The 27,963-nt window shown below is 56.9% G+C and overlaps 1 protein-coding gene across 11 annotated transcripts; it reads right to left on the reverse strand.

Annotated features, from left to right (window-relative positions):
* Positions 1-780: 780 nt before the first annotated feature.
* Positions 781-27,948, reverse strand: ACACB (acetyl-CoA carboxylase beta). 11 transcript variants are annotated; one of them, XM_064466211.1, is made up of 53 exons: positions 27,739-27,948; positions 26,822-27,244; positions 23,360-23,492; positions 22,712-22,850; positions 22,321-22,430; positions 22,063-22,144; positions 21,493-21,591; positions 21,065-21,174; positions 20,695-20,805; positions 20,314-20,523; positions 19,886-20,056; positions 19,420-19,581; positions 19,012-19,175; positions 18,386-18,536; positions 18,204-18,307; positions 17,466-17,547; positions 16,802-16,947; positions 16,574-16,724; positions 16,312-16,446; positions 15,645-15,791; positions 15,339-15,527; positions 14,930-15,030; positions 14,758-14,846; positions 14,555-14,679; positions 14,032-14,145; positions 13,833-13,946; positions 13,345-13,434; positions 13,126-13,244; positions 12,766-12,903; positions 12,206-12,305; positions 12,007-12,114; positions 11,751-11,807; positions 11,285-11,326; positions 10,992-11,207; positions 10,736-10,891; positions 9,954-10,157; positions 9,259-9,414; positions 8,756-8,878; positions 8,268-8,537; positions 7,857-7,954; positions 7,569-7,689; positions 7,254-7,364; positions 6,560-6,703; positions 6,356-6,476; positions 6,095-6,191; positions 5,806-5,902; positions 5,427-5,562; positions 4,933-5,110; positions 4,352-4,464; positions 3,533-3,687; positions 3,107-3,277; positions 2,342-2,478; positions 781-2,212 (listed from the first exon to the last, which is right to left on the reverse strand). In XM_064466211.1, the coding sequence occupies exons 2-53, from the start codon at positions 27,184-27,186 to the stop codon at positions 2,086-2,088; spliced, it is 7,089 nt and encodes a 2,362-aa protein (XP_064322281.1). In that variant the 5' UTR covers positions 27,187-27,244; positions 27,739-27,948; the 3' UTR covers positions 781-2,085. The 11 variants fall into 11 exon arrangements, 9 of the variants coding, with proteins under 9 accessions (XP_064322281.1, XP_064322280.1, XP_064322282.1 ...); XM_064466210.1 differs by having other exon boundaries at positions 26,822-27,249; XM_064466212.1 differs by lacking the exon at positions 9,259-9,414 and having other exon boundaries at positions 26,822-27,249.
* Positions 27,949-27,963: the final 15 nt, after the last annotated feature.

The following is a 27,963-nucleotide window of genomic DNA, read 5'->3' on the forward strand; positions in this document are numbered from 1 at the left end:
AGAACAAATGTGATTAATGATCATTTGCTGTGATGGGTGTCATCTACGATGTCTTCATTTTTTAAAAATAAATATTTCTTAGCACTAAGCCTGGGTCATTCTAGATGTGCTGCATTATGACTGCTCTGGGGTCAGGCACGCCCCTGGCACACGGCATGCTGCAGCTCAGCATGAAACAGTTATTCCGAGGCATCTGCTAATGGAAATCCAACCCAGCGAGGAAGTCGTTTCATACAACTTACGGATGTTGACAACTGGACAAAGCTCAGGCACGTTTGACTCCAGCCGCAGTGTCGGAGCGTGCCGAGGAGCAGGCCCTTCTCTTGAATCTAAGACTTATGTGTCTGGGTGCCGCCACTATCACCCATCCCATCCAAGCACGAAGCATTTGTGGTGCTCACCGCAAATGGAAGCGAGGGCTTAGCTCTAAAAGAGCAGCTTTGCCCAGGCATCTTTGCCATTACAGACATAATACTATGTCCAAGTCGGGGCTTTGCTGCTGCCTCAAATCCTCCAGGAAAATCAGAGTTTACAGGCATTTACTGTATGAACTCTTTATCCGTTCTGTCAACCTGTTCCTGAAAATGTCTGTGCTGAAGTGTGTGGAAGAGCTGTGGTTTAGGGACAGGCGTTCGCAGGAGGGCTGCTACAAGCTGCTCTGTACTAAAGCAGTTTCTGTGCTGCAGGGAGGGGGCCGCGCAGCAGCAGAGGCACCGGCCCCTGCTCAGATCCACCGCGTTTATACAATGACAAAAGAAACAGAGCTCAGTAACACTTTATTGACAACTGTACTCACTTTATTGGTGGTAGTTTTGCTCCTGTAGAGAGAGAATCAGCACCCCCCTTCCCTGACAAAGTGCAGTGACACCTTTCAAACCAGCAAGCGTCTCATGAGGCCCTTTCCACCCCAACCCCAGGACAGGGAGACCTCCCCGCAGACCCCGGCGGGAGCCCCCAGCCCAAGCATGACCAAGGAGGTGTCCAACACCTCCACACCACGGCAATACCAGCACTGCACTTGAATCAGGCGTCCCACCTGCCATCACCCTCCTGCCTCCCGCTTTGCAAGTCAAAGCTAAACCTGTGCTGGTGAAGTGATGCACCTGTGCAGCCAGAGGAACACACATATTCAGATTTCTCTCCATGAACCAAGCTGATTAAAGGCCACCTGAGGAGCAAGGGACAGGGCCGAGCAGACAGAGAGCTCACCCTGGCTCCTGTGCTTCAGCAGAGGAACCGGCTCTTGGGGCAGGAGCACCCAGAGCCGTGCCCTCTCTCCTGCCCCCACTCCACAGGAGCCACAGGCTGAAAACACCCGGAGGAGCTGTGGCAGGAGCCAGAAAGACCATGAGATGGGCGAGAGGAACAGCTGGATCAGTCAAACCGTGGTGGCTCCGTTGACGTTCCTGCTGCAGCAGCTCCCAGCATGGCTCACTTATCTGGGCCATCAGCTACTCATAGTCACATCTACTGATCGATCCCTAACAAGGGGAAGGATGAGAAAAATAGCTCCTCACAGTTCCTGAGTTTATTATAAAACACCAGTTTGAGACTGCTTCTTAAGCAGGGTTTACATTTCCTTGTGCTGGTGCCTGCTCAGCTGCAACACAGCCGTACGGAGACCTCCTCCTTCATCCTGTTCCCGTGGTGCCTGGGCCAGGTGGTTTGTACTTCCAGCTCCATCGGTGTCATGAGATGTGTCTGACATTGGTGCTTGTATTAAAGACTAAGGCCAGGGCTTGCAACTAAAACACGGTAAATTATTTTAAATTCTTTTTAAAACCAACTTCTGCACCAGGTCTAGACTCCAGACTTGGCTTGGGCCAAGTTTATCTTCTGCCAAGCTGCCCCAATGATGAACACCACCAGTGCCAGAGGGAACTTTGCACGGGTGGAGAGATCATCTTCATAGTTTAAAAAACAAATACCGGCATCCTTTATTTAGGCACACAAGTAAGAGTCCCAGGCTTCAGTTCAAGGCTGACAAACCAGGTGGGGAGGTGAGGTCTGGCCTCTGAGCAGCAGCGTGCCCCGGTGCCCCCTCCTGCGGCGCGGCGATCGCCCTGCACGCCGCCGGCCACCGGCTCAGGATGGGCCGTCATTATCCACTGTCGACAGGAGACGGGCGACCTGGGCTTTCTGCGCACGGGGGATGTGCTGAGCCATCTGGATGATGCAGTCCATGGCCACCTCGGGGTTGGCTTGGACCAGGCTGCAAGGCAGAAGGGAGAGGGCAGCTGCCGCTGGAGCCAAAGCAAGAACGGCCTCGTCTCCACCACCTGCTGTGCCCAACCTAGGGGACAGCATTGCCCTTCACATCCCAGCTCCCGTGGCCGCTCACCTCCGGATCTGCTTGAGCACATAGTCCCGCTTCAGGTACTTGATGTTCTCCCGGATAGCAGACTGGGTGCCATCATCCTCTTGCATGTGCTTCTCCAGCCACTCCACCACCACCTGGTTGTTGTCCCAGAGGTAGCCCTGGGGAGAGCAGCATCATGGGTAGGGTGTCCTGCTGCCTGCACAGCCTGAGCCCCTCCTTTCTGCTGCATCCCTGGATTTTTCCTCCCATGACACAACCAGGCAATGGGATTTTTCTTTTCAGTCCCGCACATATGGCACAGCATAGCAGACTCCCCCGCTCCCACGTAAAAGCCACTAGCGAAAAGGTTCAATCTGGAAATAGAAACTGGGGAAAGCTTTGTGGACTCTTTAAAATGCAAAAAGTTAAGGTAAAATGTGTTTCCTTTGCATGCCCTCACTTCCCAGCTCAGCAAGTACAGGACTGACATGGTGATGTGCATGTCATGGCACTTGCACTTAAGAGCAGTTCAAATGCAAAGACCCCAAATCATGGTAGAAAATGGAGGCCCGTGTTTATTTGGGGGCCACCTTGCCACTGCTGAGCACCAGCACCCAACTGAGGTCACCCGCTTTGAAGAGACAGCCCCAGTGTCAGGGCTGCTCGGCCACCCACCCCGGCACAGGCTGCAGACTGGTAATTCCCATCGCACATTAAACCAACAAAATGGCCGAGCAACAGGAGAGCAAGGTGACAGCCCTTGGGGCCTCCCTGGCTGCAGGGACGCCTTGGGAACCCTGGGGATACCTTTGCAGCTCCTTCCGTCTCCATGAACCAGCGCCGCAGCATGGACTGGATGTGGATGTGGCTTAGCTCGCTGTTTGCCTTCAGGACCTCCGCCTTCACCACCTCCTCCAGCAGCAGCCGTCGCAGCCGCCAGTAGAGGAAGGAACGGGCATTCTTCCACTCCAGGATGTCCTGCAGAAATGGGGGCAGAGCCCAGGTTAGGCTTTGCAGAAAGAAGAGCTGCTGATGGGCCATGACTACTTGCTCACAGCTCCTACCAGTGGGTTTGAAGGCAGCTCTGCTGGGCTGGAGCAGAGCAGCACTCGGAGCAGGAACAGCACACTGAGCTGCAGCACAGACCCCCGGGAGGGACTCTGCCTCCCACCTTTGTGCTTGCACTGTGAAACTCCCAGTGCCAAGCCTCTTCCCTCCTATGCCCTTGCTCACCGTGATGACACCTTTCTCCTGCATGCGGCCTGGGGTGTCATGTAGGTCGGCGAAGTGCATGGCCACCTGGTAGTACATGGGCAGGAGGAGGTCCTCGCGGGCCTTCAGCTGCTTCTCCAGCTCCCTGCGCTGCACCTCGGACAGCTCGGGGGTCCCTGCAGAACACGCCATGCTGAGCAGCCCACCCACCGCCCCTGTGACGGGGTCCACAGGCCACTGCTGCGTCTGGGCCCTGCTCTGTGCTCCTACAACAGCCACCCCCACCCAGTGTCATGTCCCTTTGCGTTGGCACATGGGCACCCCTGCCCAGAGCCACAGAAAGCCATGGCCACGAAGGGGCTGCACCGTGTTCAGTGCCTGATGCAAGAGAGGTGGGAGGTGGCATTTGCGAGGGCTTTGTGGGACTGTGTTTTAGTAGGTTGGAGGTGCATGGGGACAAGGACCTCCCAACACAGCCCCACCATCCACTGTGGGCAGGAGCCGATCACAGGGTGAAAGGAGACCCAGCACATTAAAGGCAGTCTCTGTACAGCTCTGTAATGACTGTCATCTCATTAGGTACTGATTCCGCATGGCCATTGCAACTCTTCGTCTCAAAGCATGGGAGAAAAGTCCAGCACCATTTACAGAGCCCTCAGGAGATACAGGTGTCTTAAAGTACCGGAACATCCCTTTGGCAGGCTGCACCATCAGAAAAGCCGTAAAGAATTTTCACAGAGGAACACTGAAGGATTCCCTGATGGCTGCCACCATGGTGTTTGAGCCTCATGTTTTAACTTACCACTACCAATGCCCACAGCAGAAATGCCGTTCCCTCACCTAGCTGCTCAACAAGCTTGGCATAGACGGTATCGATCCTTCTCATGGTCTTCACCAAATCTTTCTTTCTGAACTTGATCTCCACTGTTCCTCCAGGCTCCAAAATGCCACCCCTGCAAGGAAAGTTTGGTAAAGCAGGGACTGGTCTGCACAGGAGAATAAATCCTGGGACAAGAGGTCCAGGCAACTCTTTCTTCTAAGAATCAGGGAGAAAGAAAACCTAAAAGGGTTTTGTTTCCAATCTGGGATTTTTCTCTATCCTCCCATTCCTTACAGCTTACTCCAATGTGCATTAATTCAGATTAGAGAAAAGGCCTCCTGACACCCAGAACCATGTTTTACTTGCCCACAGCCTTTGCTGTACACAGGAGGATAACCCCAAGGAGACACCTGCCATGCTGCTCCGAAAGAGCCCTGGAACTTTTAGCTGATAGCTTTTATTAACTCAAGGGTAAAAAACACACATCTCAAGTGACTGAACATCTCTACCAGCAGGACTATGACTCTGCAGACTCTAAGCACTGGCTCACATTTCTCTGCACATGGGCTGCGGAGGATGCACATGTATTTTGGTCGCTGACCTGCTCTCCTTGTCTGCGTAGAGCTCCACATACAAGGGGTTGATGGTGGGGTCGATGACCACCCAGGAGCCTCCCCGCAGCTCTGCGTGTGGCGGGATGTAGACAAGGACAGGCTGCTTAAAGTCCCGGAGGCTATCGACAATGAAGGCACCAAACTTCAGCATTTGGTCGTACATGTCTGAAAGCCAAAGGGACTCAGTGGCTGGGCGCCCTGACTGCTGTGGGCATGGCTGTTGCCCCTTGCCGCCTCCTAGCTGCCCAAAGCCACCTTTGGAGAGACCACACAAGCACCCCAAAACCAGCCCAGCAGGAAGTCACCAAGCCCTGGGACCTGGGTCCTGGTGAAGCCCCATCACCTCCCCAGACTAACCCCACATTCCGGAGTGGTGTGGTCAGGACCCTGGTAGGCTGGGTCATCCCAGGACCCCATGGGGTGGCAGGAGTGCTGGCAATATGTCACGGCATGGGTATCTGGGAACCTCAAGCACAGGTACCTTTCATGCCACTGGAGAAGCCTCGCCAGTTGGCAAATATCATCAGTGGGAGATGCTCCCGGTTGAAGTCCCGAATAGCCTGGGCTGTTTTAAAAGCAGAATCTGGAAACCAGACCTGCCCAGCCTGCTGGATTATCTGCAAAAGATGGCAAGTAGCAGTGCTGAGACGAGTGCCGGTGCTTCCTGGCACACCGCACTGGCAGGTTGGTGGCATGTGGTGTGCAAGAGCCAGAAGAAAGCAAACTGACCAAGCACCCTTGGTTTTAGCAGTCTTTAAGGAAAATCAAGACATGCCAAATGATTACACTAAGCTTTTTCCCTGCTCTCCCCTCCAGCCTCCCCCATCTGCTGCTCAGCCACACTAAGGTCTCCCACACACCTTTGCCTCCGAGTCCGGGTTGGCAGGGTCCGCAGGTATCGTCACCTCCACAGGGCGGGTCTCAACAGCGATGACACCCACCGGGAGACCTCCCAGCCTGCAATGAGGCAGGGTGTCTCAGCAGAGGCCAGTTCCCCTCCATGCTGCACCCCAGCCCCATCAGAGAGGTTCTCCCCATCACCATCCCAAAAGCACTGCCACGGCCAGGACTTGAGTGTGCTTGACCATGCATGCAGCCCCCCCACATCACTCTCTTCCCTAGGGCTCCATCCCCTGCTCCCAGCAGTACCTCGCTCTGCCAACCACAACTGTCTGAGCCCACAGCCTCATAATCTCCAGGAAGCTTCCCTGGTCGAAGAAGCCACTCTGCCAGGTCCCCTTGAGAGCTGCAGAGCACAGGAAAAGCGGAGCTGTGCAACAGTGAGCACTGAAGGGCTCCCTGTGCACCAACCCACAGCAACAAGCACCTTCTGCACCAGGGTGAGGGGTTTGCACCTACAAGATACGTTTGGGAGCATTGCTGCAGAGGTCTTGGGTTGCCCTCACTTACTTGGATTGGGTCTCCCTGCCAGCATCCACCTGGGGTCATAGGGGACTTTGGAAGGGACAAAATCAATTTCTCTTTCAATGGGGTCGCTTATGGCAATGACAGGCACTGGGCTTCGGTTATCCTGCAAGGGAGCACCCCAAAGGGCCGGTCATCAGCCATGTATGGGGTAACACTGCACATCGCTGTCCTGCAGCACCCTCCTACCTTGGGCATGTACGAGAGCCACTGCAGGATGGTGTAGACCCCCTCAAAGTCATCCGGGACGGTGACATGGGAAACGCCGTTATTGTGCATGATCTGCACGCCTCCCAGCTGGTTATTGGATGTGTAAACTTCACGTCCCAGTACCTACCCAGAATTAACAGAAACACAGATTGGTCTCTGGTAACACAGGAGCTACCCTCTCCTCGCTCTGTTGGTTAAGTCAAACCTCTGTACAGGCACATTCCCTCTGGTTTGAGGCTGAATGTCCATCTCTGCCTACCAGGGTGATGTTAAAGCAAAAGGACTCTGCTTTAGACACCTAAAGGGACCCACAAGTGCATAAGCTTAGCTAAGCAGGTTTCAAATCAGCTCAAACCAGTGTTATTCTGCCCAGAGGTGGGTCCTGCCCCTGGAACCGGAGCCAAACAGTGCCCATGCCTGCTCTGCCATCCGGCCCTGCTCCAGGCGCAACGCACCATGAACTGGCCCCTAAAGCAATACCAAATAGCTGCAGGGTGGCGTTCTCTCGATTCTCAGCGAGACCAGTTGCAGTTCCCCTGCATCTCCTCCAGAAAGACGCCATGAGGTTATGTGCAGGGAACTGCCACCTCTTCCCATGGGACAGGGGAGGACCCCACGCATGTAGTGGTGTGAGGGACAGCGCCAGGGAGGACGTGCAGATGGAGCATAGTACCTTATTGAGAGCTGTGACGCCGGTGAGGATGATGTGGGAGTTCTCCACCTGGATGACACGCTGGCCCAGCCTCACAAGGTACGCACCGATCCCGATGGCGCGACAGGTCACCTGCGCATACACACAAGGACACACGGGGTTACTGGGGAGAAAGGGCTGCAGCAATGCCCATGAGCACCAGGAGGATGATGCTCCTTGACTCTGCAGGAGTTACACCAGGTCGCTTGTTGCATCCTGTTATACCCCACATGGTGACCTCAAAAGCAAGTAGGAGACAGGGGAGGAGTGGAGCAGGGGAAGAACCCATGGCTGTACCATGCTGATGGTTACTATTTCATCATAAGCACGAGAGGACTCCCCAGCGATGGTACCGGCGGCTCTCAGGTTTTCCACCCCAAATCCATTGTCCTTCCCGATGATGTCCAGGAGGACATACCTGCAGGAAAAGCAGAGCCATGGTGGTGTGGGCAGGACGGGGGGAAGCACTCGCTTGCATGATGTGCCTGGCAGGATGCTGAGCCAGCACTGGGAGCTGCATCCTAGCGGTGACGCAGGACAAGGCTTGGGGTGGCTCGGTGTGCCCCATGGCATAGCAGGGCTCACCTGGACTCGCCCCCTTCCTCCACGTGCTCACAGTGCACCGAGTTCAGGGCACTGATCCTCGTGTAGTCCTGGGGAGTCAGGTACAGGTACTTGAACCCCTGGAAATAAAGAGGAGGATGAGTTGCAGAGCCCCCCATGCACATGCTCACATGGGCCACTGCCCCTCTCCAGGCCCAACCCCATGCATCAACAGCAGCTCAGGGACCAGGGCTGGACGGAGCAGCCATGCCCCAGTGTGCTCTTGCCACTGGGGAAAGCAGAGGGAACGATCCCCATAGCAGTGGGTGCATGTACATGCTCACCCCCCAGCATTGATCCCACAATTTTATGTCCCAGTTTAGCTCTGGTCCTTCCTTCCCCAAATAAGAGCCCTATTATTTTCTGTGATGGCAGGAGGGAAGCTGCCCACACCTTGTAGGGATCTTCAGGGTCCACCCAGGCCACCTGGAACATGTGCTTTATCTCATCAGCAAAGCCGATGCGGGCACCGCTGTTGGCGGCGATGTAGATGCGGGGGATGCCTTCAGCCCGTGCCAGCTCTGAGGCCCGCAGGAAGACCAGGTCCTCCTCCGGCCCAAAGGAGCCAATCTTGTGCGTGATGTCATTGCAGATGAGCACGATGTCCCGGCCTTTTGGATACTCAGGTGTCTTCAGATTCATTTTGAAAGCGACCATCCCCACCTGCCCCAAAACAGCACAAGGTCACAGGGCAGGCTCCTCCAGAGAAATGGGGTCTGAGCTGCAGACTGCATTAACCAACAGACAAATGCTTGCTTGAGGAGCATCTCCCAGGCTATAAAAAAAGCTGCACTGGGGAAACCACCAGCTAGTCCCACCTGCCGCAGCACAGTTTACCCCACCCCTCTCTCTTGTCCCATTCCCAAATCATCCCCCAGTACCTCGTTCCCCCCAGGGACCCTGTTCATCTGCACAAGGTGCCCCTGTGAGTCCAGCACCAGCTCAGTGTACGTCAGGATGTCCTTGGGGTACAGCTCTGAGGAGCCCCACAGCTTGAAGAGAGCCTGCAGAGACACCATGCACAGGACGAGCTGAAAGCACAGGGCTGCAGCAGCTCTGAGGCTATTGCTGAGCACAGACGCACACTCCCACAGCAGGCTGGGACTTGGGGCGAGCAAAACTTTGTATTAGAGCCCCCACCCTGCTGTAGACCTTGCACAGGGCTTTCTGGTTCGCGTCCTTCTTGACTGTGACTACAGCAATTTGCTAGGAATTGGTTTAGAAATGTTTCATATAACGAAAAATGTTGGGGCTTGGGCTTTCTTTTTCCCATTTGCTAGATGAATGGAGAGGAGTCTCTTCCCCAGGTGGGAATATCTGGGGAGGGTGGGGAAGAGAGGCGTATGCAATAATTTGGAGCCTCTTTCTGCTCAGACAGACTCACCTGCCTGATCATCTCAGGGAAATCATACACATAGGTGGTGCCCAAGGACTGTGCCTGGAACCGCTTGGCCTGAAGCAGGTCTTTGGTGACGTAGGGGGTGTTGATGAGCATCCCGTGCTGTGGCCCTTGCTTGTCCCCATATGACTGAAACATGATCTGGAGAGAAGGGCAGAGCGTTGGCTGCCTTCCCTCAGTGGGCGGGCGAGTCCTCTCTGCAATGCTAATGTGCGAGAGCCCCACAGGGCTGGAGCACTGCTGAGCTCTGCCTGGCCAAGCTGCTCGTGCCTGTGGCTCTACTCAAACAAAAATATATGATTTTTCCACCCCACTTTTTGTTATTGAGGAGACAGAGGGCGACACTGCCGTGCTGCAAGTACCAGTAACACCTTAACACTGACCTTCACCTCCCAGACCAAAAACTGCGTGACTACACACCATCAACACCGCTGGGGCTCAGCACCATTTTGGAGCAAAACATCACCCCGAGGTGCCCAACTGGATGCAGCACAGAGGGGACTGAAACTGGGCCAGCCCTGGGAGCGCTGTTGCACAGTCACAGGGGCTGTGGGGCAGTCCTGCACTGCAGGTGCATGAGGATTTTTGCAGAAACCACCCCAAAGCTTCACTATAGCTGATAGCTGCTCAGGCAGTTGTGGTTGGGTTCCCGTTTGCAGCTGCCACCTGCAGTTACTCACGCTGCCAGTGCCAGGGTCTCTCACTTCCTTGTAGAGGCTGATGTCCAGGTAGTAACCAGACTCGTTGGTCAGGAAGAGTCGGATGGGGATGGCAGTGGCAGTGGGTGTCAGGCGGATGTTGATCTTCACCTCAGCCTGCAGGACCCGCAGCTTCCACAGACGGCTGCCGTAGCGCATCACCATGGACCGCACCGACTCCTCGATCTGGGCACGGGACAGCACAGGGATAGGTCCGTGGCCCCGGGGACACCATTGTCCCGGATGCCAAGGCTGGAGCAGTCCTGTTGCATCATCTCCACCCCAACAGCCATTTCAGATTTGCTTTGGGCAAGCCTCTCTCCATCCCTCCATCCCTGGGGGCTGGTGATGCCATCCAGCCTCTACACTGGGGAAAGGGAAAGATGGTGCGCCACATCCTCCTGAATGGACACAGCCCTACTTCAGACTGCATGCTGCCCAGGGGAAGAGCCTGCCACCCACCCTCGTGCCCTCCAGTGAACTGCCTGCTTGTCCAAGTCCATACAAAAAGTGTGAAATCTCAGCATCTCCCCAGAAAACAGTCCGCGGTGAAGGTCTGACACAGAAATTAAGCTGCAGGAGCCTCTGGGGCTGCCAAATCCAAGCCCCATCTGGGGTTGGGTGGGCACTGGATGGGACCAGGTCTGACAGCCAGCGTAGGGCTGCCTGTCTGTGCAGTGGCACCAAGCACAGGGAATGACGCAGCCTCCATCCTCAGATCAGCACCACACTGGCGGTGGGAAGCAGGACACTGAGAAATGCACCTTGGAAGGGTCCATGACGACTGTCGGGACAAAGTTGAGGAAGATGTGGTTGCAGTCGGTGCGGACAGTGGTGTTGTTGCAGGCCACCTCCAGCTCATCCATTGCCTCCAGGAGCAGACGCTCACCCTCATTCTGCAGGTACTCAAAGGAAGCCTCCTGCGGTGCAGCGGGTGGCTCAGAGGTGGCCAGAGCAACCCCTGCACCTGAAATGCACCCGCCTCTGCCCATGCACCCGCAGACCCCGGCACCGCCTTGCCTTGGTGATGAGGTCCGAGTGGCGCACGATGGCACGGATAAAGAAGCGGTTATCGGTGGCCTCGGCGCCTGCCTGGACCTTGGCAGCCCCCAGGTAGAGGTGCATCTTGTGATTGGCGCAGGGAATGGCCGTCAGGTCGAAGTTGCGCATGCGGCTCAGCTCCAGCTGGAAGGCCAGCGCTGGCTCCAGGTGCCGGTAGATGCGGTCCTCTGCAAACTGGCGCAGCATGGAGCGGTGAGCGAGCGGCTGGTCAACCAGCACCGGATGGGCTCTGCTCTAACTGTGGCTCTTACCTCATCCCTGGCTCTGAATGTGAAAAATTTTGGGAATTCTCTCTAAAACAAAGGGGAGAGAGAACACAACATGAATAATCCTGGCACACAGAGGATTTTTCCAATTTTCAGTGAATTAATTAAAAAGAAAAAACCTTGCAGGCTTCCTACTCCCCCAAAGGGAAAAGAGCTGGGAGTAATCAATGTCTTTTAAAGGCAGCTTAAAGCTATGGAGTGCCCATGCAGGAACTACATGTTATTGGAGACATTAGCAGCATAAAGGATAATACAGGACATAAATCACTCATTGAATCCCTTATTAATTAATTCCCAGATTCTGATGAGAATTACATCCCATCATGAGTCGGTACATCCACCACTCAGTGCTATGTCTTTAAGGTACTTACAGATGGTTTTAGGCATTTTAGGGAGGCAAAAGCACGTTTCTAAAGTCACTCTGCCTGTCTGTGGCTCAGTCTACACTCACCTGCTGGGCAATGAGAAACGTGATTCTCCGGAGACCACAGTCAACGAGGACATTTTTCTACATGGAAACAGAAGACTCCACCAGTCACAAGAGCGTACACATCTCCACTGAGGGAGCAACCAAGCCAAGAAGCTGCCACAGGAGGCAGCAAAACAGGCGTTTTGGGGAGTGCCGCATGGAGATGATGCAGCACCTTGGGGTACAGTGCCCTGGCTTGCAGTGTCTGCAAAAAGGGGTTCCAGCCCCAGTAACAGACCTTGGACTGAGCAAAGGCTCTGAAGATGGGCACCAGCTTCTCGTCTTCCACATGGTCAGCCCAGCGGAGTGCGATGTTGAGGATGTGGATGGGCTCCTCGCGGACATTCTGGCAACAAACCCCCCCAGTCAGCCCTGACCAGAAGCACCACTGCCATCCTGGCACCACCCGGGGGGGACAGCAATGGCATCATGCCCACCTTGGTGTCCTCCTCCTCATAGATGGTGGTTCGTGCCTCGCTGAAAAGCACACTGTCTGAAGGCGGGTTGGCGAAGCACGAGATCACTTCATCGAAGTTCCTGCCCAAGCAGTGGGGATGGGGCGACAAGTCAGCATGTTGTGCCAGCCCCCTGCCCAAGGGGACAGCACCGGGGATGCACTGTGGCAGGGACGTGGGTACCAGTTCAGCACCCTGAGGGCACGCGCTGGCCCAGCCGGGCTCCATCAGCCCACAGCAAAGTCATAGCTCATGGAACGCAGCTCTGAGCGCTGCTGTGATAATGTGTAGGGATGCTTAACCTGTGCCAGACAAGCTTCCCCCGGGCTCCACATGTCCCCAGACACTTGGCATGTCCCAACAGGTAACTGATGTACTGAAAATACCCAGCCCCAGCCTCTTGCTGTGGGAGGAACAGGAGGTGCCCCGAGTGCTGCCCAGCCACCGCCAGCTTTAGCCTCCACCCCCTTTTGCTCCCTAAGGACTGCAGTGGCACCAAAAGGCATGTGCATGACCAGCCAGGCACATCCCTGCACCCCCACCTCGTGAAGTCCTCAAATCTGTCGAAGGCCACCATAGCTCCCATCCGCAGGCTCAGGGGGGAAAAGCCACTGTCCATGAAGAGCTCGGTGCTGTGCCGGGCCAGGTCAGGGTTGGAGATGCTGATAGGGACAGACATCCTGCACAGGGGAGCAAGGCAGCCATCAACCATGGGTGAAGGTACCAGTCCTGGGTCCAGCAGGGGCCATGCAGGTCCCACACGGGACCCTGACCGAGAGAGGGCTCATCCTGCTCTGCTGGCAAAGGCCAAGCACAGCAGGCAGTTCCCTGCATTTTGCATGGAGGAGGTGATATGAATGCAACAGCTTTGCAAAAAGGAGCATGGCCAGGGGGTCCCATACCTGTTTGGGTGGGAGGAGGGCAGCATGAACTGGAACTCCACCAGGCAGGTGCCATCTGAGAGCTGCCGGTGCTGCAGGCTGTTCAGCTCGTAGGCAATGTACCCACGCCGCACGTACACCTGGGAGGGGGGTGGCAGGAGGTACCGCCGTGCCCCTGCTCCCACGACACGCATCCATGCCACCCCCCAGAGCTCACCCACGGCCCCCCCCACCCCTCACCTCCAGCGCTGCCATGCGCACCACCTGGTTGGTGTGGTAGAAGAAGATGGGAAGCACATCGAAGATGGTGGTTTCCGAGAGGATCAGTTTCTGAGGGAAGAAAGCAAAATTTAGGGCAAGGATGAAGGGGCTTTCCTTGCCTCATTGCAGGATGGGGGAGGCACGTTCCAGAGGGGTCTCTCAATGTGAGGCTGTGCAGGACTGGCCGGCAGGGTGCTATAGGACACCCAGCCCACCATGGGGACACCACCGGACCCAGATGTGGATCCACTTGTCAGCCCCCCACCAAATGGGGTGAGGACCAGGGGATGGGGACTGGCAGCAACAGGGCGCACCCCCTCCTCTGCTCTGCACAGGCGCTGGCACCGCAGCAAGGCTTTGATTGCTTTCTCGGCTATTTTTAAGGCCAAGCCATTTGCAGCCAGACCTCCTCACCAAAGCCACCCGAAAGCCAAATTCCCTCTGCAGAAAAATGCGTGATTCCCAACCTTCAGGTTTTCAGGGCAGTACTCGTGTCCATATATGTCGATAGCGGAGAGGAAGATGGACTCCACCTGGTTGTGCCGTAGCTCATAGGAGGGCAGGTGAGAGGCAATGAGCACCTGCAAGGGGAGAGGCAGCTGGGATTGCAGGGGACAGGGATAGGGAGTGCAGGGACAAGGATGGCACAGCACTGCACTCGCTGACCTGCCGGGCTCTCAGTGCCACTTTGGAGTGCTCAGTCTTGCTGAGCTGTGTCAGCTCATGGAGGATGGCTGTCAGCTCGTCCGTCAGTGTGGGGTCGCGGCCGCACAGCTGGTCCTGCAACATGCACACCACCATGGCTCGGCTCAGGCCCCTCGCTGCGGGATGGCTTCATCCCACACCCCCAGCCCCGCATGAGTGACGGGGACAAGGCCCGAGGCGCTAAAATGGGCAAAGTGTTGCTCTTTGAACCAAATGCAGTAACGCAACACTATAGAAGGGAGATAAAGTCCCCTAACAAAGCAGGAATGGATGCAAAACCCAAACCCTGGGGATGCATTAAACAGAGGAGCAGAAAAGTGGCTTCTCAGGTGTGTGCCCACTTTCAAGGAGAAAGCACAGGGCTGTGACAACCACCCACAGCTGCATCCCATCCTGCAGTGATACAGAGCTTGCCTTGGCTTATGGGCTTTTCCCCACTGCCAGCCTGTACTTCTGGTGCCTCCGGGGCATAGGCTATACTCACAATTAACATGGTCACTAGCAGGTTCTTCTTTGCCACCTGGGCATGAGAGAAGATGCTCTCCAGCACAGGGGTCATGTCAGGTTTGCACTGCTCCCGCAGGCTGATGACGCACTTGTCATAGTGAGCTGCAGGACATAGCATGGTGAGCTGCAGACCCACCAGAGAGTCCCACAGACCCCTCCGGAGAGCCCCCGAGCCCTCACCGTGTTGGAACTGTGTCTCCACTTGCAGGTAGCGCCTTAGCAGGTCCAGCACCACTGCCTTCATGTAGCCCCGGATGCCACTGCGGTACCTGGGGAGCAGAGAGCCCAGCGTGCTGCGAGGAGGTGGCAGTGGTGGGGAGACCAAGGGGGCCACAGACAGTGCAGGGCTCACCTCTGCACCAGCTGCACCACACTCTGTGTGTTCATGAAGAAGACTTCCCGCTCAGCCTTCCGCTGCAGTGTGGCCGCGTGGGTGTCCAGCACATTGGCAATCTGCAGGGAGAGGGCACAGGGTCCAGTGCAGCTCGGGGCCAGCGTGGTCACAGGGCTGCCAGCTCCCTGGCTTGCCTGGGGACAATGCTGCTGCACGCAGACCCTTTCATTTGTGGGTTTTTTTTCCCCCAAGTGAAAAATGCAAAGTGAAAAATAAATATAAAAACACAAGGATAAACCCACAAATGTTTCCCTCATTTAATTTTTTATGTCTTTTGGCAGGACAAATTCAGGCAGAAACTCCTAATTAGCTCTAGTTAAAAGGAAGAGAAGGCCAAGGTGGGGAGTGCAGCCCCTGCATCGCTCACCTGCTGGCTGGGGAAGCGGCAGAGCACGGAGGTGATGTTGCTGGCGTACTGCGCCATCACCTTCCGGATCGCCTTCTCCACAGACAGGGGGATTCTTCCTGAAATGCTCGTCATGATCTCCTGCAGCTCCAGGAGGGGTAGGGCGGGGTCCCGCAGGGTCTTCATCAGCTGTGCCACCCACTCCTTCACCTGCGGGGAGCAGAAGCTGGTCCTGCCCACACCCACCAGCGCTGCCTGTCTTGCCATTGTGGTAAACACGAGGCAATGGAGCAGGACTCTTGGACCGCCTTTGCCCCCGGCACCCACCTTGGTGCTGAAGTAGGGCTCAGGCAGGCAGTACCCATTCATGACATTGATGAGATTGTCCAGCACATTGCGGAGAACCTGATGCTGCTTCTCACCGGTGATGGGGAGGGTCTGCTGGGCTGGGAGCCCCCCTGTGAATGGCTGCGCCTGGAGAGAGCAGAGAGAAGTGGGCTGGCCCGGGTCCTTGCTGACATGGGACGGAGCCCCCTGAGAGCTGCAGCTGCCCCAGAGAAACCAGCACAACTCCTCCAGTGTCTGACTGTGGTTAGATACAGGGGAAGCACCTAACATTCAGCTTCATTTCTCTGTCAATGCCCCATCATGAAAACAATGCAGAAAAACTGGAGGTATAGACGAAGTGCTATAGATACACTGAACACTTGCATGTGAGCTTCTGCACACTAAGTAAGCATGCATGGGATGCTTACGCAGGGCGGCGCTGCAGCACACAGAGCAGCCACTCAAGCCCCAGCGCAGCTGGCTGGGGGATGCGGCATGGCCGTGCAGATGCCACCCTGTGCCAGCATGGGGGCACATCCCTGCCCATGCCCCAGTCAGGGCAGGTCCTCCATTTTGTCCCCCAGCGAGCATCCCTGGTACACTGCGGGATGCTGCTCAGGCATGGACAGGAGGGGACAGCGGCGTGGCCAGCTCCCGGCAGACTCACAGGCTTCACTTTGGTGGGATCGTCCAGCTCGAGCCGGGCTATGACGCAGCCCGCCTCCAGCAGCGCACCCGGCCGCTTGACATAGTGCACCCGCCCAGCCTCCTCCACCGCCAGTGTCATGATGATCTTCATCACCTGGGCAAGGACAGGTGAAACGGTCACAGAGCGCCTTGAGCATCATGGCAGTGTTGGTGGGTTCCATCTTTGCCATCCACCAGCATTGCAGGAATGGGTCTCCTCCAGGCTTTTCTGCAAAACTCACCTCAATCTCTGCAAAAACATTGCCCTCGGCTACGTGGCCACCATCGTCCACCGTATACTGCAGCAGCTTCCCTGCGGAGGGCGAGCGTAGCACTGTCGGGTCCTTCTCCTTCTCAAAGTCGCAGGTTTTGTTGCCAATGGTGATCCGGTATCTTATGGAGGGGGAAAGGTGTCACCAACCGGCTGCTGGTCAGTGGGGAAGGCTGGTGGGGGCCCAGGAGGGAGGTACCTGTCGATCTCCTCCTTCATGTAGGTAGTGTAGCTGTTGCCGTCATAGGAGAGCAGCAGCCCGCCGTCGTTCAGACGGTGCACGTCTATCTCTATGTGAGTGCGGTTCATGATGATGACGTACGTCGTCAGGGACTGGCGGGCAACCTGCGGGCAGTGGCCAGGGAGAGCTCTCAGCGCAACCCCCTGAAACGTGCAACGGCCTTTCTGGGGGCTGGTGGTAACGGTGGGGGGTGAGGAGCATCTCCCCGCTCTCTGTGCAAGGGCCAGTGCAGGAGCAGCATGCTGCCACGGGATGGGGCTGCGCCGGGGAGGACAGAAGGCAGCAACCTCAGGCTGCACCGAAGAGCTGGTTCAACTTGCAGGCTGGAGCTGGATTAACTCACGGCTCACCTGCTGCTTTCGTTGTGAGTAGGGAGTTTTTTTAGTTCAACTAACTGGGTTTAAAAGCAAGAAAAGGAGGTCCTTTATTAAACTCAGGGCAACAGGATGTATGAAAATATCTGTCTAGTTAAAAGGAGGTTATTCACCTCAATTTTATGTTGCACATTTTTAAAGCACAACCTCATATTATTGCATCTTTGTCCTTCGGGAGGGGAGCACACATCCCTGTCCCTGTGAGAAGCTCTGAAGCTGATTCGGGAGGAGCGCGGCCCACCCCTCACCTGGAGAACGTACTTCACACCCTCATAGATGAGCTCCACGTCAACGATGTTCAGCAAGGAGGCTGCTGGAAGCACCTGCCCCCTGAAACACAACAGACGGGTCAGGCACCACAAGTATGGCGTGCCTGGCGTGCTGGTGGGGAGCCAAGTGGGCGAGATGTCAGAGTGCTGTGGCATCAGGCTGCATGGGGTCCGAGCTGACTGCCGGAGGGCACAAAGGTGACCGGTGGGGACAAGCATCTGCTTTAAATGACCCATGTGATCGCCTTGTAAAAATGATTCCGGAAGCAGGCCAGACACCAGCAAAACACACTCAGATAAGGGCGCAGGGGAGAGCCCCAGGCGTCCTCCAAGGCCGGAGGAATAACCTTGACATTCAAGTGCAAAACCAAAAGTAAGCTGCATTCAGCAACCCACTTCCCCTTGAGAGCTGTTTTCCCAACCCTGCGACACTTTTTCCCCTCTCCAGATAAAGAATAGCCGAGAAGCCAGAGCTGTGAGTCACAGCAGATACCCCTGTTTCCCAGCTGTTGCAGTGCCATGGGCACTGCCTCTGGATTTGCAAAGCTTTTGCACCAAAAGGGGGAAGAAATGTGGCCCAGGGAGAGAACAATTCAGGTCTCTGTGCTTGCCGGAGCCACACAGGCTGCTGGGAACTGCCATTTAAGACATGCAATCCCTGTGCCCCCTCTGCCTACGGCACGGCCGAGCCCTCATCGGGCAGCCCCTGCTCCGCACCTCTCCAGTGAGTGCAGGAAGTCGGTCATGCACGTCCTAAAGGCGGCATCCGCGACGTTCAGGGCACCACAGACGACACCCAGCATTGTGTCTGGCTTCTCTGCCTGTGGGGGCAAAAATAACAGGGTTTGGGTCTTACAGTGGAAGGGGAGTGGTGACCCAGGGCAGCCAGTCTCCCCCACCTGCACTTTCTCTGCAATCAGGTGGTCCAGCCAGCCGGTGTCTATCTCGTTGTTCTGGAAGCTCTCTGTCTCCAGCAGCTTAATCAGATACTCCACTGTGGTCCGGAAGTCCCCACGGATAGACAGCTCTTTCAGGGCGACCACCATGTTCCTTTTAGGGAGCAAAACCCTCCATTAATGACCGACAAGGTGGCACTTGCCTTTCAGCAGAGGAAACTGGGGAACTACAGGGACCGGCGTGATGAGCTCCCGCGTCCTGAGCACCCTCATGCTTGGATTAAACAGCCCCACAGTCAGCACTGACTTAATAGAACACTTAAATACCCAAGACAGACTTCTTACATGTTGCTCAATTACTGAATGAATATTGCTGCTCACTGGCACTAAGCACATGCTTAGCAGATCACTACGTGTCTTTAAGGATCTGGTTGATGCACTGGGGCCATAGCACCACTGCAGTCTGAAAACTTTGGCTTTGGCCAGACAGTCTTTGCAGCACAAACAAGGTGCTCAGCACAGCGGCATCATTCGGGTCCTTTCAGGTAAAAGCCACTTTTCCAAGCTCGTGCACTGATTACGAGTCTTCCCAAGGACACCCGCTTTCCACTCTGTCCTGCCACACTCACGAGATGGCCTCCTCTCGGTTCTCTCCCCATGAGAAGCAGTGCCCAAACTGGGAATCGGCAAATTCATGCAGCCCCCCAGCTGCTGCCACGCTGAAGTACCCCCAGACATTCTTGCTGCTGCGGAAGTTCAGCTCCTGCACCGTCCCTGAGCTGGGCTTGAAACCCTGAGCGAAGACAGAGCAGGAGACATGGAGAAACCAGGCTTGAGACTCGTGCAGAGTAAAGAGGGAAGGGGAATCCCTGTGCCATTTATCAGTCTGCACGTGGATCTCACCGATCCCACGGGTTCAATGCCCATGAACATTGTCTGGCTGGGGAGGACTGTGCCCAGTTCAGCCCCGTGAGTGGCAGGGTCCCCCCATCCCCATGCATGGGGCCAGTGCATGAGAGCCCGTCCCCCAGACTCACCTCCTCGGGATTCTCACTGGTGATCCGGGCAGCAATGACATGGCCCCTGGGCACAGGGGTGTTGGCAGGGCTGTGGAAGCAGATGGGCGTATCGCCCCAGGGGCTCTCCCCATACAGCACCCGGATGTCTTTTATCCTGTGCAAGGGGATGCCCATTGCAATCTGCGTGAGAAACAAGGAGGACTTTAGCTGCCAGAACAAGACTTTAGCATCAAAATCACAACTGGAAGACATTGATAGGTGGTCTGAATGAAGAATAAGGGGAAGAGGTACCAAACCGCAGGGAGCTGCTTCTTGCGGGGAGTCAGAGGCAAAGGAGGGATGCTACATTGCTTCCACCTGCACCCTGCATGCTGGTATATGGGACAGCTTCCCTCTGCCAGGCTCCAGCCCAGCTCTTATCCCTGAATTACAAAACTGCTTCATCTAAGATGCCTCGTAAAGTTGCCCATGTGTGCTTAGATACCTGCAGCTGGGCAGCGGGGAGGTTGACATCTGCGATCATCTCCGTGCAAGGGTGCTCCACCTGCAGGCGTGGGTTCAGCTCGAGGAAGTGGAAGCTCCCGTCCTCGCTGTAGAGGTACTCGACAGTGCCCGTGCTCACGTAGCCCACCATCTGGGCCAGGCGGACCGCGCACTGCGGGACAGGGCGAAACCACCACGGGGAGTAATGACCCTCTGCTCACCACAGCAGAGTCAGGGTGCCCCAAGCAAAATGGCAGCAGTGTCCTTGTATGGACCCAAGGAGACAAGCAGGGCTGGGGCTCCCTGCTCAGCTCTGGGGGTCCCTTCTTCCTTAGGAGCCTCAGGTGCCAAAACCCACACTAAATCCAGCAAGGATCAGACCAGTTTCTCACTAAAATGTTGTTCTGCCCTAAGACCAGGGCCACCCACCTGCTCCATCACCTCAATGACGGAGGGTGCCGCAATGGTGGTAGGTGCCTCCTCGATGATCTTCTGGTGCCTGCGCTGGATGGAGCAGTCGCGGCCGAAGAGGGAGATGGCATTGCCGTATTCATCAGCCAGCACCTGCACCTCCAGGTGTCGTGCATGCTGTGCCAGCTTCATCAGGAAGATGGGGGAACCAGGTGCCTCTGCCTGCACCTGTGGAGAGAGAGAAGGTCTTGCTCCAGCATCACCCCCCAGATTCATCCCAGGACAGAGGTAGGTCCTGTGGTAAGCCCAGATGGGAAGTACAAGACACCCAGAGTGGGAGCAGGACCCTGCTGCATGCTCCGGGATGGGATGGGGATGGGGGCTCCAGGCACCTCTCACCTGCCGGAAGCAGGTGCCAAATTCCTCCGCTGCCTCCACTTTTCGGATGCCTTTGCCCCCACCACCTTCTGCTGCCTTGACCATCAGTGGGTAGCCAATCCTCTTGGCCACCTGAGGGGGGACAAGGACTCAGGTGACTTAAGTGCTCTGAACCCCAACCCATCACCCCAACAGTCCACCCTGCCCCAGCCTTATACATCCCCAAGCAGGATTGCCCCAAGCCACATCCATGCAGAGGGATGAACTGCTGCTGAAACATCCTTGCACTGTTGTCACTTGTGAGGGAAGCCAAAAAGGCAAGGGCATGCAAGCTCCAAGGAGAAATAATGGTGGACAGGAGACAGGCGGCTGCCTGCAGTCTTGGCTTTACCTCCAGGCCTTCCTCCACATCCTTCACACAGCCCTGCGCGTACGTCTCAAGGGGGATGCTAATCATCTGCTGATTCTTCTGGTCCTCCTCGGACCACTGGGCCACCAGACCTGCAGGCACAGCCAGGGCTGCAGTCACCACCGGCGTGGCATGGCTGGGGTGGCATGCTGGCTATGCCCAAGAGAGCTGGGAACCCCGTGTTGGCACATGCCATCTCCCCCGTTTCCACACACCCCTTCTCCAAAAACCCCTCTGCCTGAACCAAGCAGCTGCTTGGCTGCAGTGGGGTCCCCAATATCTGCAGCCACTCTGCAGCCAGACGGGCCATGGACCCCAACCCCGGTGCTTGCTTTGGGGGAGAGGAGAGGCAGGGAGGAGAGAAATGGGGGAGTGGGGAGAGCATGTGGGGCTGGGAAGGAGGTGCTTACCACTACCACTCCATGGCAGCGTGGGGATCTGGACTGTCTGAGCCACAATGGTGGAAGCGACTTTGTCTCCCAGTGCCCACATGGCATCGCTGGGGGGACCTTCAAACAGGGAGGGAAGGGATGAGCTGGGCCAGCCTGGCCAGCCAGCCTGTCCCCATCACACGGATGCTGCAGAAAGCTGCTCCCCACTGAGCCGGCACCATCAGCTCTTCTGCTAAGAGGGGGGGTGTGGGAAAGCCCCCCAAACCCACTACCCAGTTCAGTGACCCTTCTCCAAGGGGAAGCCCATGCTGTCCCCTTGCTGGGCAGCCCATGAGGTCCACTCCCACCCAGCGCTCCTCCATGAATGCTGCATCAGCATGAGCATTACAAGGAAAACCCAGAAAACAGTGGGATTCCTGGGACAGCTCAAGGAAACTGGCCTGGGGACTGCCACGCCACAGGGTAGACATGCCGGATGCACAAAATGGGCATTGCCCAGCACAGTGTCCCTCTGGAGCGAGCGTGCATGCACACACTAGCCTGATGCCCACTGCTCCCTACAGCGCTGGGAAGCCAGCGAGACCTTACCTAGGAAAGCTATTCCATTTTTTTGCAGCAGCTCTGGCAGCTTGGGATTTTCTGAGGCATGTCCCCAGCCGGCCCACACCGCCTGGCACAAGAGAAGGAGCAGCACAAGCCGTTACCTCCCTACTCCCATCCTCTTATTGCCCACAGCACCGCACCCAGCTCCACCACACAGAGGGACATCACCCCATTTCTGAGGGCCCCTTCTTCCCCATCCACTTCCCTCAGCAAAGAGGTGGGAGGCCTGCAAGTGGCTGCTACCTGGACTGGGATCCGTTTGGAAATGTCCACGATCAGCTCCACGTTGGCATAGTTGTTGTTGTTGGCCCCTCCGGGGACGGGCACATAGTGATCTGCCATTTTGATATATTCTGAAAGACAGCACATGGTGGCAGTGGGAGCCAGTACCCCAAGCTACACCCCATTTACATGATGCCCCTTGCACCCCCTCCCCAAATCCTCCATCCCAGGGAGGCTGGAGGGGAGAAAAATTATTTACTCCTGGATCTGACTACACAGGAGGAAAGTGTGTGACCCCAGGCTGTGCAGAGCCTCCCATGTCCCAGGCAGCAGCACAGGGCGAAGGAAAGGGCTGCCCTGGCTCAGCCCAAGGGTGGTGAACATCCCTCGATGGGATGCTCTGGGGAATTACCTGCATTAGCCTTGAGGTCTTCAGGGGTCACCATGACCACGAACCGAATGGCACGCTCATTTCGGAACATCTCGTAGGCCCACCGGCGGATGGAGCGCATGCACTTCACAGCGGCGATGCCGTTGTTGGCAATGAGGACCTGGGGGGACGGGGACATGGGGCATCAGGCTGAAACCTCTCCTTGCTGCTGGGATGCAGGGCTAGGCGTGCAGCCCCGAGGGATGGCAGCCCAGAGGCAAGGGCTGAGTGCAGGCAGTGAGCAAAGCAGGGCAGCTGTGCTAACATGGGCACTTTGCAACAGCTGGTTGTCCGTGCTGGGGGAGCAGGAGGCTCCTTAACACCTTTGATGCCTGGCACTGGGACTAACGAAGGACAGGACATTGGCCTTTGTTTGTGCCAGTCATGCAAAGCCGCTGCAAGCAACCACTGTGCAAGGGCAGCGTTGGGAGGGTTTCCCACTCCCAGTCCGCAAGGGTGGGTGAAGCTGGGGGACGAACAGCTCTGGACTGCTCTGGGCTGCCATCAGTCCAAGCCTGGCAGGAGCAGCAGACTTGGGCAACGCTTGAGGATTCCACCATGAAAAGCAAAAACCCACCACCCAGGCAAAGGCAGGGATGCCTTTGCCCCTTTCCCTTTGTGGGGAAAGACCTTTTCAATGACGCGGTTGCCCCCGAAGCGGGTGACAAACTCTGCTGGCGAGGCGACGGTGAAGTCCCGTTGCAGATCCATCTTCCTGTGCTCACGGCCCCTCTTTACCAGGTGCAGCCCGGACATGCTAGGCCTGTGGCGGGATGCAATGGCTGTCAGCGAGCCCACAGCTGTGCGAGCAAACCCTCGCCAGGTGCGACGTGCACTGCCACTGCCTGGGGCTTCCCTGGGGGGGTCAGATCTGCAGAGAGCCCAGCAGCTCGCAGCAGCAGGCACTGGAGCCCAGACTGTGCCCCCTCTGCGGTTTCTTCCAAGGAAAGTGATAAAGCCCTTCACCCTGCTGACGCACACAGGGAACATCAGCATTCACCTTCCTCACTGCCAGCTCCCTGTTGTGCACCAGGATCTCTCCAGGGACATTTACCACCCGCTGCAATACCACAGACAAAACCAGCTTTCAGTCTTGGGTTTTCGGGTTTTGCAATTAAAACACCGCCCCAGCACCTGTGGGTGCACATGCATTCAAACGCCACAACAAGCAGATTTGCAACCACAGGGCCTGGCTCACGACCCCGCTGCACTGGACAAAAGCCCCAGGGTTTGTATTTCAGGGAGCAGAGAGCTGCTCAGATTTTTTGGCCAGTACATGGAAGCACACATGTTTCCAGAGCACCGCCACCACCACAGCACGGCCATTCCCGCTTCTGCACCACTAACAGCTCCCAGACTGGTTACAGCTGGAAATGCACCACGCTGTGCTCCAAGGGATGAGGAATGGGGAGGCTCCCACAGGGCCAAAACACAGCACTGAGCACGGACCCTCCCTCCCACTGCCAGGATCGTTACATGCACAAATACCCTTTGCAGTGGACGAGCAAAGCCCCTGAGTTGTATCCATCACCCGTGCCCCCAGAGGACACATGGAACAGCCCAGCTGGGTGTTGTGCGCAGCAGGAAAAACAACGGGTACATGGGATGGCACAGATCATCCCTTCACCAGTGTCTGTGCAAGGCAAGCTGGATTGCTGCCTGCAAGCCCCATGGCATGAGCACCAGGTCTCCAAGGGACGCGGCCACAGGTGCCCCTACAAGACCACCCCGAGCTGTGCTAGGGTCACAAAGGGGGAGCAAAGAGCAGGCAGTGCTCTGCGAGAAACCTTGCAAAGAGCATCATGCCCTGCTCCCAGCAGCTGGCTTGGGAATTTGCTCTCACACAGCCTGCAACGCCAGCAGCTACGGCTCCTTGCCACATCAGACCCCATCCTGCCCACGCTGCCTGCTCCACAACCCCAAAACACCTTCCCAGGCTCACCACACTGCCAGCCAGACTCACCCCTACCATGGTTTTCCACTGAAGGCATTTCCATGCCCTCCGGAGTCTATTCCCCTTTTCGCAGCCCATCACACAACCCCAAAGCGGGCAGGTCGGAGCAGGCTGCGCTGGCAGCCGGACGGCCGGACCAGCCCCTCCGCAGGCCCTGGCCCCAGCAGCGCTATAAGGCAGCCCTCGCACCTCCCACCTCCTGGCACGGCGGCGGCCGGCGCAGGAGGGTCTGGCAACGCCAATAGCCCAGGGTGGGCAGGCAGGGACCTCCCCAGCAGCCGGACACATGCCTTCCTGCAGCTCTGCCCAGAGTTTTAAGCAACTTTCTATTTTAATTACCAGGTTCACCTTCCCCCCTCATAACTCGGCCAGATTTTGAACTGTTGATTGTTATTCTACGGATGTGCTATAAATAAGCAAAGGAAGAACGACCAGCCTTCTTCGAATGAGCTGATTTCACATAAGCAGCACTTGGCACATTTATTTTAAGGGGAAATATGCTGAAACCCCCTGGGAGGTTGGGAAACATCCCGATGTCTCTGCACACTCAGGGTGTTTTCCAAGTAGCTGGAGCACTGCATCAAGCAGTGCCAGGTTTATCGTGCTGCAGTGCATCCCCAGCGCAGCTTGGCAGCTCTGCTGGGGCAGGACACACTGCCCACTTCCCTCCTGCAGCCCCGAACCCCACCGCAGACCCTGTGCCAGCACATACGTCCCATCCTGCAAACTGCACCAGCCACGTCTACAACATGACTCGGGTGGCAACATAAGGAAATTCCTTCTGTGCTGGAGCACACATGAATAGCTGCAATACCCTGACAGCAGCACAGTGCATGAAATCGCTCAAAACCCCAGCTAGGCAAGAAGACACGGTCGGGCTGTGCTCGGTGAGCGGGCTGTCAGGTTTCATAACACGTCCCTGCAGCCAAAGGTCTTTTATTTTTAACCGGAGTGGAGTGGCCAGGAGAAGCTGGGCAGCAGTGCTTTGTTTTCACTTACTTATAATGACTGTCAGCTGTGCTTGCACGGGAAGCTGCTCTGCAGAAGCCAGCAGGCAGCAGCGAGCTGCCCCACAGCCCCACTGCTGGGCAAAAGCCGCTGCAAAGCTACCTACAGAGCAAAGCTCATCCACTTTTCATCAGCTCATTGCAAAACCACCAAAGAGCTACTTTTCCACCTTGGATAGTTTATCTCAGAGGAAAGGCAGAGTGGCACAGGAGAAACCCACGTAAGCCCCTCCTCCTGGGAGGCTGTGCTTCCCCACGCAAAATACTGGGAGCGTGTCAGCGCTCCCCCTTCCATAGCACAAGCAAAGTAAACCTGGCAGCAGGAGCAGGTCCTTGGGGAATCCAGCCCTTGGGGCACAGGGCAACCTTTGCATGCACAAGTGCATGTCTGTACACGTGCACGTGCAGGTGCCCTGTCAAAAGGCTCAGCTCAGCTTGCTAGTTTACACCCCATGAAATGGCCCAAGCAATGCTCACGCACAAAATGTGCACCCAGAAGGACAGCAAGTGGAGGGCAAACGCCAGAAGCGCCTGCTGGTGCCCACCTGCACGGTCACCACCTCAACTGACCCTAATCTTGTCTTGGCATGCAAGAAAAGCCCCACTCCCCAATGCACCCCCCTCGGGTGCCAACCACAGCTGTGGCCAGTGCATCAGCACAGCCTTTCCTGGCACTGGGAGATGGTGCAGGGACAGAGAGAAGCTGTGAGAAAACGGGAGCAATTGGACAATTTGGCTGCAGCACTGGGGATTGTGTTTGAAGGAATGCCATGCACACTAAAAGCACTTCCATCCCCATTCTTTGACATCCAAAATCCCTGTTACTGCGCAACCCCTGCCCCAGTCCTTGCTGCACTCGTGCATGTGGCACTGCTGTTACACAGAGCGCTCAGACGTGTCTGCTTTTCCTGGGGTTCTGCCATTGACCTTATTATCAGGATTTTTCATTCAGCACCAAGTCAAAGGGGGCAGGACTAGGGCATTGATCTGGGACTCCGAGAAGCACCCACACATGCACACGCACCCTGATTTTAGCAACAGGTCCCCGAGAAATACACCCATGAAAAGCATGTGCCTGCCCCAAATGGGGCATCTTTGTACTGCCACCACTCCTGACCCCACATGTCGTACCTTATGCCAGCGGCAGGCTCCAGTGGGGCGGTCACAGCGGGGGGCTCAGCACCGGTGCCCCCCGCCCCAGCCAGGCTGCTGCGGCGGCTGCCCACCCTGAAGGCCGCAGCCACCAGCTCATCGTCAGACGAGTTGTCCTCAAAGGAGCCCAGCACGAATTTGGCCAGGGCTGGCCGGCGGAGAGCGGCAGGGTTGTACACTGCGATCTGTTCCTGCTCCCCCGCCGCAGCTTTGATGGCCCGTGGTGGCTGGTTGGGGACCAGGGGGCTTCGCTGTGCCGGCAGTTTGGCTTTGGCGGGAGCCACCGGCTGCTCCGCCGGGGTCTGCTCCGGCTTCTGCTCCTCCCCAGGCTGAGGGTCGGACATTTTGGCCCAGACGAGCAGCACCAGTACCAGCAGGAGCAGGGCAGCTGCCAGTGTTCACCTGCCCTGGGGAGAGGCACAACGTTCTGTCGGGGAGGACCCAGGGCCCCCCATCAGCTGGGGCATGGGAACAGCCCCCCCAAGACACCAAGGCCCCTTCCTCTTGCACCCCACACTGCAGCTCCCCACAACACCCAGCCAGACCCCCCCCAGCTGCCTGCAGGCTCAGCCGCAGCTATTTTTACTCCACAAAACAGGAGCAGTGCTGGTAGGAGGCATAACGGGGGGCACAGCCCCACTCTGCCTCCACACAACCCTAAGGGGGCTGAAACGGGCCTCCCCCCTCCCCAGCTGCTCACAGCACCTGAAGGGCGGCGGCGAGGCCACCCCACCAACGGCAGCCCTGACCCCTCACAGAGCAGGGGCCCCTCAAACCAGAACCCCCAGTCTCTACAGGCACTAAAAGCCAGGTATGGCTGGCAGGGGGGAACTGCCACCGCCCCACCATGCTCCCCTCAGCCCCGGCCCCTTCCTGGGGGGAAAGGGGCCACTCACCATGGGTGCCCAGCCCGGCGGTTCCCCCCGCTCCGCACCGGCAGGGAGGAACGCCGGCGGCGCCTGCCCTCACCGCGACTCCCAGTCACGCTTATCTCAGCCCGTCACTCCGTCCACAGCAGGCCGAGAGCCGGCACGGTGCCAGCCCCAGGGTGAGGGCCACGCCATGGGGGGAGCGCGTGCCCCGGCCCCCCGCGTCCCCTGGCTCTCGCGGTCGTGTTGCAG

Source organism: Phalacrocorax carbo, chromosome 15 (assembly GCF_963921805.1).
Source record: "Phalacrocorax carbo chromosome 15, bPhaCar2.1, whole genome shotgun sequence".
NCBI lineage: Eukaryota > Metazoa > Chordata > Aves > Suliformes > Phalacrocoracidae > Phalacrocorax > Phalacrocorax carbo.

What these genes read in the sequence shown, in the direction of transcription:
- ACACB (XM_064466211.1), bottom strand. Translation starts at nt 27,186, where the DNA reads ATGTCCGACCCTCAGCCTGGGGAGGAGCAGAAGCCGGAGCAGACCCCG. An exon ending in TCGTCATGGACCCTTCCAAG is followed by an intron (nt 10,158 to 10,735) that starts GTGCATTTCTCA and finishes TCCCGTGCCCAG; the next exon opens with ATCGAGGAGTCGGTGCGGTC. An exon ending in GGCAGGGAGACCCAATCCAA is followed by an intron (nt 6,192 to 6,355) that starts GTAAGTGAGGGC and finishes TGTGCTCTGCAG; the next exon opens with CTCTCAAGGGGACCTGGCAG.